At 38.9% G+C, this 12,974-nt stretch overlaps 1 protein-coding gene across 1 annotated transcript; it reads right to left on the reverse strand.

The window, feature by feature from the left end:
- Nucleotides 1–1,981: 1,981 nt before the first annotated feature.
- Nucleotides 1,982–12,974, reverse strand: LOC118237447 (serine/threonine-protein phosphatase with EF-hands 2). Its single transcript, XM_035436166.1, has 15 exons — nt 12,652–12,974; nt 12,080–12,134; nt 11,815–11,990; nt 11,481–11,595; nt 11,226–11,272; nt 10,952–11,118; nt 10,820–10,856; nt 9,351–9,500; nt 8,871–9,221; nt 8,258–8,443; nt 7,905–8,047; nt 7,227–7,333; nt 5,493–5,656; nt 5,249–5,336; nt 1,982–4,682 (listed from the first exon to the last, which is right to left on the reverse strand). The coding sequence occupies exons 1-15, from the start codon at nt 12,775–12,777 to the stop codon at nt 4,366–4,368; spliced, it is 2,229 nt and encodes a 742-aa protein (XP_035292057.1). The 5' UTR covers nt 12,778–12,974; the 3' UTR covers nt 1,982–4,365.

Genomic DNA, 12,974 nt, shown 5'->3' on the forward strand with positions numbered 1-12,974 from the left:
AACAGTTATTTGACTTTAGACGACTTGTTTTAACGGTGTGGGCCAACCTTTGCCATGATTTGTTTGCTGCACAGATGACAGATCAAACGGTAATACTGGATCTGTTCGGTGTGGCTTCCCATGGCTATGCAGGTGCCAAATTAATGGCGGGAAAAGTTCTTTTGCTGTAAACATCCTGGTTTTGTCTCTGAGTTCCGACAATTTACCCAGCATGGGAAAACAGTTGATTGATTAATTTATTAGGACTTGAAGTCTTCAAGTGTTTTTCACATTAGAAGAGACTCCCAAAACCAAAAAGTTCTGTTTATAGCATCTGATCAGTCTCCTGGTGAAAAGGGTAGAGTTTCGTAATCCACCACTGCGGCCTTAATGTACCTGTTCTGACTCCTGCATTCTGAAGTCACACACGCATGAACTGGAAAATGTAAAATGGTCGATGGTTAAGGAACTGGGGCTGTAACCTAACTTCAATTCTAATCTAGGATGGTGTCACATTGTACCCTTGAGCAAGGTACTTCACCTGAATTGCTTCAGTATATACAGTATCCAGCTGTATAAACACATGTAAAAATGCAAAAGTTGTATAAACTGATGCAAAAAATGCATGAGCGAGCAGGGACTGGGTGGCTGTGGAGTTGTGGAGTGTACATTCATCTTCAAGTGCCTGTATGAAATTAAACTTAGTGGAAGTGGTTATTGTTTCATTAATCTGAAATAGTGGTAATAGTAATAATTAAACTCAAATTGATAGCAAAGAAACAAGTGCTGGCATATAAATGGAAAATATGTTTTGTTTGAGGGGGAAATAGATATGAAAATTAAAACTATTCAATCTGATCTTTATTTTGATATTAGAAGTCTTGGTTCATAAGGAGGCTCATAATGGAACCTCTTGTAACACACTTGCTCTTCAGCCTTTATGAAATTAGAATTAAATCTGATTGGAATTAAATAAATCTCCACCACACAGTTAATTTATTCCTATAGCACCAGACTCTTTTACAGCTGCTCTGTAGCTGTGCTAAACCATGGTTTCATGAAATTAGCTAAATTCAGTTACGGCTGGCATTTGATAGTTGTGCATGATCGTTAGAACAGGGCTCTATGTCTTAATATAGCTTACCTCAGTACACTCGGCCATATGAAACATGAATAGTTTATTCATTAACATTTTATACAGGTTTACATACATCAGTTTTTGCAGGCTAACTCAAGTATTTGTGTACAATGTGTTATGAAAATTAGCATTTATAAAATTCTGCATTAACATTTTAATGGCTAAAAGCTTGGTAAGTAACATGGCATCAGTAACCCTAATTTTCTGAGAATGAGGAAACCAGAAAACTTTAAAAATCTTTTCAATACTGTGTTATAACTACTGTATGGGAATCCTAACTAGATCGAATTACAAGCATGTACTTTATTTTATCATAGTTTATCTGTATAAATATTTAAGAGAGAGATTGTCTCCAGCATGATTAAATTATAAGCAAGGCAAAGAATCACATCTTATGTTAGTGTGTGTTATAGGCACACCGTTGTGCCTTAGATATAAATACGTTGCTGACCATTGGTTTATATGGTGTAGCCATATAACTTGGCTAGAAGAGTATTGATTTACTCAGTTCTTGGCCTGCAACTGAACATAAACATCCCAAGGCCATGGCACAACAAAAATTGATGAAGTTGTCTGGTGTACCTGATAACATACTGGAAATGATGATTGTAGCAGGGACACTGAGCCAAGGAAAATGACTTTGCAGGGAACACAGGAAGGTAACACTAAGAATTAACCAGGTTGTGACCTTCCTCCACAAAAGAATATACAAAAATTTTGTCTTCTGCCATTGTTTGAATTAGAGTTGCAGGGAACCTCTCTCATACTCAATGATAAAACAAAAACACCAGCATCCACAAAATATGGTTTTATTAAAATATGGTACTCTTTCTGAATGTACAATTACAGTCAAACGATCCAAAACATTGGGTGGCAGTGTAATATAATGCGTAAGGAACAAGTCTTACAACCTGAAGGTTACAAGTTTGATTCCTTGCTTGAACATATATCCAGCTGTATAAATGGATGCAATGTAAATGCTATGTAGAATGTTGTGTAAGCCGCTCTGGATAAGAGCATCTGCTAAATGCCTGTAATGTAATTTTTATGTCCTCTAGTTCTACTTCTCTGACCAAATCTTATTTTCCACCCCTCTTTGCCCTCCTATAGGGTGTGGTCACACCCTTTATCCCATAACTAAGGAAACTAAGGAAGGAAAGTGGCAGTTTGTGTTGTGTCATTGTGTTCACCGCACTTTTCCAAAAGAAAACAAAAAGTGCATGTGTGTGTTTGTGTGTGAGAGTATGTGTGTCAGGCCTTCCTAACTGTCACAGTTCAAACATGGCAATGAAATAAAGCATTTCATAAATTAGAAACTTCAATTTAGAACTGATGGTAGTCTGGCACATTCTCGATCTAATTTGATCAACCATTTTGAAAAAAGCTGGTGATTCAGTTGGGGATTCTCCAAAACAATGGGTAACAACCGCTGTATATACAGAAATTGTGAAATATACAGAAAAAGCAAGAGAGACCTTCTAATGACTAGTTTTGTTTTATAGTTTTGCTTTATATACCACCCACGGGCCATTTCCATTTAAAACATTGTTGGCTCTTTCATCCCCTAACAGACATTTTCTATGGCACACCAAGTTGAGTATTTTCCAGTCAAGGTCCTCTTCTGAGAGGTGATAGAGGACCTAGCTTCAAGAGTTTCATTGCATCATTTAATTTGCCAACAAAATAATGGGCCTAACCATACTCGTCCCCTAAATTTTATTTATACGTTTATACAACAGTTAGTTCTGGTCAAGTAATTTGATTGGACAAGAAGCATTTCATGAGTGTTGATAAACAATATAGCACTGGAACTTTTTACTGTAATGTTTAATTGATGCATTCGTACATTGTTGAAAAAATGCATTTTTGACTGGCCGTGCCTATGACTGAATCACAGTACGTAGTATAACAACACTTCCTCTCGTGTGATAGGGCTTAATTAAGGAATACAAGAAATGAACTTTTCCAGTTCTCCTTTTGCCACAGCTGGTTCTACAGCACTGGACAGTTGTGTCCACTTAGCAGGCCACGCCCCATCAGCAGGCCACACCCCCTCCGCCACGAGGACCAGCACATTCCCTGAGAGAAATGGCGACAGGTCAGCATGAGCAGCAGGGAGCCATGGCTTGATTGTGTCTTATTCCGCTGTCCTCTCCTCTCTAACATCACTTCAGTGCACAGACTGGGATTATGCTTCTCCCAGGAAAGGAGTTCTTTTGTCTGTTCTTCTCCCTTTGCTGGAACCTTCAGTCTCAAACCTAACCTCTTCAGAGTATCACCTGAATAGTAATTTGGTTGTACATATCTACTGTGACATTACTAGACCCCTGTTTATGAACTGTGTGTGTCTTCTGGTCTCCAGTTTCAAAAGTCTGTGTGTGCATCATCTTCCCAGGTTACTCTGTACTGGTCTTTTTTAATACATAGTAAATGTATCATGTATTAAAAATATGATTAATTGCATACTGTATGTTAAGTGTGTGGATATAATACATTCATTCAGCATTTCACATTGCTTATGTACCGTTTGCCATATGTGACTGCCTGAGTCAGAAATTATTCAAGGAAGAAGGGTATCAAGCTAGGGGCAAGATTTCACAGTGAACTGTTTTGTTTGCTGCAAAAGTTATAGCAAATTATTTGAATTTTTGCTGCTGACAGTATAATTTGTAAAGGAACCTTTCAGCTGATAAGCAGTAGTTTTATCAGTAGAATTGCACATCACACCCATCAACTCCCCTGCAGAATGTACTCAAGCCCTTTCTAAGGAGGCCAGTGTCCTCTCTGTGACCCTGACAGTTATGCAGGCATAGAGTACATATCTATAAATGTATTATTACCTCCTTTTACCAAAACAGACCATGCTCTGTTTATCTCATGACACGGCCTGGTCACAGGCCTGGTCCCAGCACTGTCCTGTGTCCCAGGTTAGGGTTAGGGTGAAGGTTAGGGTTAGGCTGCTGTTATAATGTCTTTCCAGCTGCTATTTGGAGTCTGTGATATTTACAGCTCCAACAATGTGCAGGCAATGAAGTTATCCAGAGTGAAGAGAAAAAAGTGCAATTTGGTTAGAACAGTTACAATTGCACCTTATACTTTCTTCTCGAAATTGATGCCAGTTGAATCCCTGACAATGTTAAACTTATATTCCAAGGTTAATTTTCCCTTTTCATTTTAGAAAAAATATAATATAGTTTGCTCAGTGATGTTCAATACAAGTGAGGTCATGTTTTAGATTGGGGTTCCTCTCATGGAGGTGTCTTAAATAGAGGTTCCACATGTTGGGGTTCTTCTGGTGGTGGTTCTTCAGGCGCGAATCCCTCAGACTGGTGTTCCTCCTCAGGCAGTGCTGAGGGAGGAATCAGGAACATGCTCTGCCCCCTCTCTAGTCTATTCATGTCCACCAGACGGAAGGATTCCATGAACTCATTGATGTCAATGCTCCCATCATTATTGGAATCAATACTGATGGCCAGGTTGGAGATGACCTCATCACTGATTTCCATCTGAAGGAAGGAGCCAAGCAGTTTCCACGTTTGGCGGAAATCCTCAAAAGAGATGACACCTAAAAGAGACACGGGTGTGGGTTTGGCTGATGTGCAGGCAGGCAGTTTCATTGAAACTTTGTGGGCTTATACCCAGCCATAGAATTTTACGTGCTAGCACTTTTGATTTGAAGATGGCATCGCTAGTTAGTTCCATTTCAATCTGGCAAAGATCCTGTTCCTGTTAGCATGCTACACTGAATAGAGGTGATCGACAGAGCACAGAAGGAAACTGATTTAAGGCCATTAAAGAGCAGGTTGTAGGAGCAGGTCAGGACTATACCGATTACTTCAGTGTTATTTTAGCTTTCTACACTTGGCCCTGGAAGACATTTTCTCATATGTTTATGACTGTCACAAAACAATTCACTCCTAAAAGCTAAAATATTTTCAGAAATGGTTCATTAAGATTTGCTTAATTCTAAGATATTGAACTTAATGCCATAATCTGTTGCCTTTTGTAACTTATATTTTTGCATGTAATTGAATATTTACTGAACAAAAGTAAAGTACCTTCAACTCCAATGCATTCTCTGTCCGGCTAGTAAGATTTAAATCAACATCTGAGTTATATCTGTGTTCTCACCAGAATTGTTTGCGTCCACTATTCTGAAGATGGTCTCTAGGGTTGAACGATGTCTGTACACAGTCTCTAGCAAATTCTGGTCTATGTGCTGAAAAAGAAGGCCACCGTTAATTAGCTCAAAAGAATATTCAAAAATTTCACATGAGCTGTCTGTGGGAGCTACAGCATCAGCCTGATTGCACAGACAACCTGTTTCTATTACAGTTCACTCAGCGCAAGAACAGGTAGAGGATTTATTTCTCACCTCATTGTCCGGCTCTTTGATGGAGAGATCGGAGAACCAGGCCAGGTAATCCAGCAGGCCATCTGGCGGACAGCTCATCAGCTGAGGCCGCAGCACTCGCCAGGGCAGGTTCAGCCGCAGGATCTTCTCCACCGCCAGGGCCCAGTCCCTCTGGCTGATCACACCTGTGACAAGTGAGAAAGCGAGAAAGGGGAACTGATGGCCTGCAGGGCTGAAATGATAAAAATACAGTATAAACACTTTTAAAATGGTATGCTCTTATGTCTTGTGACTTTAGATTGTAGGAATGGAGTAAGTATTTAACATGCATTTGAAAAACATGATGTTTTGGATCAATACACATTTTTCTTGATTTGGCTCTGTACTCCATAATTTGATTTGTAATCAAATAATTAATGTGGTTAAAGTGCAGACTCTCAGGGCCTGATTAACATATTTTGACCTGCAGGTTTCATGTGTGTGTACGCAGTCTGCGTGTGTGTACGCAGTCTGCACAAAACCAACGTCTTATTTACTAAGGCTACTGCCAATTGCCCAATCAGTGACACAGACTGCCTACTAATCACATTTTGCATATGATGCAGAGCTTAAAATGTACAGTTAAAATAACTCAGATGTGGAGAAATTGATATATCTTCTGAAGAAAAGTAAGAGCGTATCCAGCACCAAGGTCTGCACAGGACAAAATGCAGACTATGATATTATAGTTGATTTTAGACTATAAAATATGTGGCACCAAGATTTTGGCATTTTCATTTTTCCGAATTTCCTATAAAATACTGCAAAACAGAATAATACTTGCTGGTGCACTGCAAATTTAATTAAACTGAATGGGCCACATAGGTCCTCTAGTGGTCAACATGAAGGGGTTACCAATGTTTTCACATTATTTAAAATGATTTTAAAAAGTCACCTTCTAGTAAGCACTATTTACTAAAATTAACAAGACACATAATGTGTTCCTTTTAATAACATGTAACAACCAAATACTTTCGTAATTGCTCTAGAAAGGAATTAAATCAGTTCAGCATTCCTTTGATTGTAATCCATTTGGTTATTGATTCCTACAGAATGTTTTATTGAATCTCAGCAGCTTGCCCAGTGGTGAGGGTGAGGGTTAGAGTTAGAGTTAGGGTTAGGGTTAGGGTGAGGGTGAGGGTGAGGGTGAGGGTGAGGGTGAGGGTGAGGGTGAGGGGTGAGGGTTATAACTGTGTGCTGCAAGTCAGTGCAAGATGACATGCAAGGTGCCCATTAATCTTTTTGGACTTAGTCACCATTATCTTTCACTTATATTGTTGTTTTTGGGTTGGATTTTCCAGCCCTTACCAACAATTATCCCATTATCTCCCACTTATTTGTTAGTTGTTCTGGTTCTTCTGATGCATACTTTGCAAAAGCTCAGTTACTCACATCCAGTGAAAGTTGTAATACTAGACCACTAGATAGTGCCAAACAGTCTTCTGAAAGCAAGAGCAAGGACTTTTTTTCATATGTATTTATGTAAAACCAAAAAATATTCAGTTTACTGGTGTGGAATTGATTGATTTCTGAGTCTCATTTTAAAATCAATTTTTCATATAACTGCAACATTCAGACAAAACTTTTACCAAATACCTCCTGAACCAACTTCTTTGATATGTGATTCTTGATGCAGGTTGTTTCAAATAGTAATATTAATATTAAAATGAGTAGCATAAGGAGTAGATTAATACAGGTGTGGTTGTGACAGAGTACCTCTGTTCTCTGGGTCATACTCCTGGAATTCTCTGATGAGGTCTGACCTGTGTGCAATCAGCTGTTCCCTCAGAACCCTCAGGGCAGAGTGTTCTGTGCGGCCCACACTGTAACATCAGCAAAACGAGCTTTTAACCACAAAGAATCCCCAGAATACCCTTACTGGCACACCCTTACTGGCACACTCTTACTGCCACACCCTTACCTGCTGTTGAGTATTTTTATTGTGCTTATTATGCTATATTGCAAACAACTGCATAAAACTTTTTAATTTAAAGACTGAATCAAGAGAAAAAATAATTAAAGAAACTAAACACATTTTCAACAACATAACGAGGAGCCTATTAACCCGTCTTTCATTTGATCACAACAAATTGTTACTTGTTTTTAGGTAATTGTTGACAACATCAGAAAAAGCACAATATTAACAGGGGGTTTTATTCATGGCATGCTCAGCGATTTCTGGCATGATGTGGCGTAAGAGGGTTAATAATCCCTCTAAACATGAAAAGCACCTAATTAAGAAAAATGAACAGCTTGTTAAAATTCTGGTATTGGTACAGCATACACAGGGGGGTCCCAGGACCAACTTTGGGAGCAACTACTCAACCGTATATGTATAGGGGAATACTGCATATGGCCTTATGGCTAAATATGCCTTATTGTTTCATATTTTACCTTTGTCTCAGGCTTAGTGATCGGGTCAGACTGCTGGCCCGGTACTGAAAGAAGCGAGGCACTGTGTCAGGCCCCATTCTGATATAGGCACCTCTGTTGCTGCCCACCTCATAGTAGTTGGAGGCAGAAAAAAGGGTCACGACCTGTTCATACGCAAAACAACAACACAGAACTCAGTACACACTGCATCAAATACAAAAACTCTCTGAGACAAGGAGTATAGACCCCGGGTGTAAATGATAACAAAGCTAACATTGGGTCAATAAAGGGATATCACAAAGGGATATCACATTTCAAAATATCCATCTCACTGTGACAGTGTGCAGAAGCTGGCTTTCATAACGTATCCTCACCTTGCGATTGTGGCAGAACTCGTAACCCTCCTGTTTGCATTCATGGGACCGAATGAGCAGCTGCAGGTTGTGCTTGTTCAGCACCTCATCGGTCACATCTGGACCCCAGTAACAGCCCCCCCCTCGCACTTCATTAGGAATGCAGCCGTCCTGAGGTATGGGGTCACTCCACAGAATGTCCACAATCTATATTGTGCCAGTTGAATTACATTAGAATTTTGCTGTGAATTTATATTGGATGAAGTCAATTGCTCTTAAAAATGGGCTAGATATATAATAGGTATGTGTCAGCAAAAATGCTATCACATGATTTTATCCAGTTCCATACCTGCTGGTCAGAAATGATTTAATCATTCACCCTTTTATTTTCTCCAAAGGCTTTTTATAAAAAAATGCAAATTCACAATCTAAGGACACATAACTTCATGATAACAGATGCATGGCTAATGATCATATGCAGCAGAAAACTCCTGCAGGAAATATCAGTTACACAACTGGATTGATAAATCACATCACAACTGTGTGAGGTCAACCAAAATGAATTACACTTTTCTCTACAGGTTGAATCGAATCCCTTTGGATTTGAGAGATGATTAGCTCTTTACCTACTTACCTGTTTCCATTCATCAGTGTTGGTATCATCATGCTCAGAAGAGTAAGGACTGAAGCTGAAGCTGAGGGACTGGGGGAGATCTCTGTAGGATTGGGTAAATTTTGCTTGCCGACGCAGTTCCTCCAGGTCTTTCTCCTCTGAGCATTTCAGCCTGTCAGAGAAATCTTGGAGCGAGCGACGCTGGAAGCTGTTTCGTGAGCCAAAGGGATTGTGCGAGGTCAGGGAATTCCAGCTCCAGGTGACAGGGCTGTCCCTGGGGGCCCACATGTCCTCCTCCAGATCAGAGTCTATAGACGCCTGTCCATCAGATTGCAGCAGCTTCTTCTTAGGAGGCCTCAGTGCTGAGATATACTGAGATACCAAACCCAGGAACATCATTAATCCTAATTTAGGACACTGTGCCTTTTCAATGTTTCCAGTTTGACCCCATTTACAGGTAAGAGCAATTCTTGTGGAATAAAATAAAAATGGGGAACTTACTCTGTGTCTGTCAACTTTGGAGATAATACTGAGGTCGGTGGTGTCAGAGATCCCTCCGTGCAGAATCAGAACTTTTTGGTCAATGACTGTTGCCAGTGGCAACCAGCTGAAGATCTTGTGGATTAGTTTTAGAATTCTTTTCCCATGGAGCTGAGGGGTAGTAAAAAGATAGTTACGTACCTGAAAACCTGCTCTCATTGAATGGTTCCAGTAATTATGAAAGTGAGAACAATTGAGAGTTGTTTTTATTGTAATATTAACAATTGTGGACCCATTCCATAAGCTTGATTGTTTGCCTGTATGACTTGAGCCCTTGTAAGGCTAGCTGTTGTACTGGCATGCTATTTTGAATTAAGTTTTATGTTCATGGTTTTCATCTCCTGACATGACTATGATTTTGAACAAAAAAAGAATTAACTGAATGTCAGCATCAGAAATTACGTGTATAATTTTAAAGGGAAAATTTAAATAATCTCCTTGGCAGGAGAGCCAGGAGCGAATGTGTCTGCAGAAAAGCTCTTTAAAGCAGCTGACCCTCAGCAGGAGAGGAACTGGAGGACAGCTGGCAGCCAGACGCAGCTCTGCTGTAAAGAATACTCTGGATCCCATTAGCATCCAGGTTTGACCCACGTTTCATATGAAAGTATCTGCAGTGGAACTCCTTTTAAATGGAGAGTTCACTTTAAGGAGTTAGTAATATTAGTTCAGCTTCAGGGTATGTTGTTTACTGGCCCAGTCTCATATATGGTGATGGGTATTCTGGATATTTATACAAGTTTCCAGCCAAAAATCTGCTGGCTTTACAATGGCTGCTATAGGGGCAATCATGCATTTGTGGTTGAAAGCAAAGAAATACAATAATATAACTCAAATATAACTAATGTAAATACAATAATATAACTCAAAAGCAGACTGCACAGCAGAATTTAATGTAAGTCTCAAAAATACTATTAATTAGGACAAAATACAAATTCCATTTGTGTTACTTTTGGAGATTTCTCCAAATGGTGGGAATTTTGAAGTCTCTGGTGGAGGTTTCAAGAAACCATTGCATAAATTTATTTAAAAAGAAAATTACAAATATTTATCACATAGCATGCTTGTATTAACACATAACACGTTTGTATTAACTTTCAATTAACTTTAATTTAACTTTAAACTTCACACAATATAATTTAACTTCAAGATATTACCTTTACATTTAGCTGTTAATTCAGTACACAGATAGATTCAAGGACTTGTGTTTTACAAGGGTACATGATTTGTGTGTGAATGACTGGCTTTTTAATTTCATAAATACTTCTGTTGAGATTGAAGCTTTACTGAGGGCAGAGCAAATGTTATTTTCAACACTTCATATATCAGAAAAAATGGATAAATCATTGCATTCAAATTACAACAACATCTTAAAAATCTGACATGGGTAAAATTCTCCTTTAAAAAATGCAAAAGTAAGAATTTAGACCTACCCTATACTTTCCCAGCACTTCCTTGGTAAAGCCATACCTAGAAAAAAAAAAATGTTCTAAACAAATTTCTAAATTTCTTCTTTTGAAAATACAAAACATTTGAATGCATTCCAAGTTTTTAAGTCATGCTACCTGAGGTTAACTATGTGGTCCTCATGGTTTCCCCTGTTGAGATGAACATCATTGGGATACACCAGTAAGAAAGAAAATAGGATGAGAAGAATCTCAATGGAATCCGTCCCTCGATCCACAAAGTCACCATTGAAAACATACGGCCTTTCCATCGATGGCATGCCATTCTAAAGCATTAAACAAAGAGTCAGATCAGTGTTTTTGCTTATACCTGGCTTTAGAGCAGATGCAACATGTTTTTAATGTAAGGTATCATTTCACTTATATTACCCACCTTATAAAATATTAACAGCAAGTCTTCCAGTTGTCCATGTAAATCCCCTGAGAAGATTAATTAAACAGACATTTTTAAATATAGTTAAATACATGCAATCAGTTAATTCTGGTTATTTCGAAGGGAACATTATGCATCTTCAGTGTAAATTGATGAAACAGCATAATGCAGATTTAGCTGAGTTATAATACTGCTTCATAAAAAATGAAATAAAACCTGTAACAAGGCAGCCAATAAGATAAGCCCTGATCTCACCGCAAATGGTTATCTCTTTGCTGTTACAGGTGGAAATCCGGCTGATGTTTGGCAGGGTCCGCAACAGTTTCCACGTTTCCAGCAGAAGCTGGAGGACATAGCGAGAATGGAGCTGCTACTGGGAGAAACAGACAGGAAAAATGAGGATTTAAGGGTTTAAGGGTTTTTCATTATTGGATCCAACAGAATTAAGAACCACAGACATTGGGAGTGGAAGATACAAACAATATGTAGTTTAAAGTGTATTTTTTATGAGTGATGATGAATTATGATCATTCCATTTTAGAATGGTGTTGGTGGCATCAAAGAGAGTAGAGCCTTTAGGGACACCTACTTTTTTGTTCTTGAAGGCCTCCACCAATGAATCTGCCTGAGCCACAGTGAGGGGGAAGGTCAGGTGAGGTCCTGAGTAGAGTTCTGGCACCTCAATGTTCTTGTAGCAGAAGTACCTTTCCCACTCCATGTCACGACACACTTCATTTTCCCTGAAGATGTGGGAGATCAGATTTCCTGAGAGATGAATGTTTCACAAATTACTCTCCACACATGCATTAAATAATGAGGTTAGTCGTATTAAGCCATCATGAGGAAGGCCTTACGTTCACTGCTAGCTGGTGTGAAGTTATCCACAAGGTAGCCCAGGAAATTGTACAACTGTGTCAGAAAAAGTGAAAATGGTATTTAGATTCCTGTAAACTACTGTTCTGTTGTAACAGTTAGTTTTCATTTGAATTTCAGGCAAAATTTTATACCAATTTAACTAACACCGGATTTTATGACGAAACCTGACATGCAATAATAAATCTGTGAAATAAAGTTTTCAGTTTTTTCATACTTTGGTGTTGTTTATGGATGGTTTGGACCTTCTAGGAGATTTTAGTAAAGTCATGTTGTCATTGTATGTGTTTAAAATATTTCATTAAAGTATTTTGCTTGCTACTAAAAAGAAAGATTTGACATTTAATTTTCCATCACAATCTCACAAACCCCTTACAAACTCCCAATACAAACTCCCAGTGGTTCACAAACTATCAGGGAACATACGCTCTGTAGCAGTGTGAGGAACCATAGCCTTTGTGCTTTCATAATAAAACCTGTAATGGGAAATATATTCATATGAAACAGGACCATTTTATTTATGGACTATCACACATCGGGAGGTGGGACTCACCTTGATCTGGTCCTGCTCCCCAGCATACTCAACAGACTGGAAGATATTCCAGGTACATCTGCGTTTCATTTCCATGCGAGCAACATACTGACGGTACCATCGCTGTATTAACACAGCAGCTCTCATTGCTGGAGGGAGACAGGAATCATCTGTGTATCTAGCTTTTTGATTGGTAGCAGATACTGATAAGCCAGGCTCACAGCCTGGCTGCACCTCCTGGTTGTAAAAAAGTCATATCTGTTTGCACACTTCAGCTTGTGGAATTGTAAGTCAGCAGATCTGAAAGATTTCATCTGTTAAAGGCCTTGTGAAGTGTCAATCAG

The sequence above is a fragment of the Anguilla anguilla genome, chromosome 10 (genome assembly GCF_013347855.1).
Source record: "Anguilla anguilla isolate fAngAng1 chromosome 10, fAngAng1.pri, whole genome shotgun sequence".
NCBI classification, from domain to species: Eukaryota; Metazoa; Chordata; class Actinopteri; order Anguilliformes; family Anguillidae; genus Anguilla; species Anguilla anguilla.

Coding starts and splice junctions, on each gene's coding strand:
- LOC118237447 (XM_035436166.1), bottom strand. CDS start 12,777: ATGAGAGCTGCTGTGTTAATACAGCGATGGTACCGTCAGTATGTTGCT. Junction 9,501..10,819: donor AAGTGCTGGGAAAGTATAGG/GTAGGTCTAAAT, acceptor ACTACCCCTCAG/CTCCATGGGAAAAGAATTCT. Junction 5,657..7,226: donor GTATGACCCAGAGAACAGAG/GTACTCTGTCAC, acceptor CACTTGTCACAG/GTGTGATCAGCCAGAGGGAC.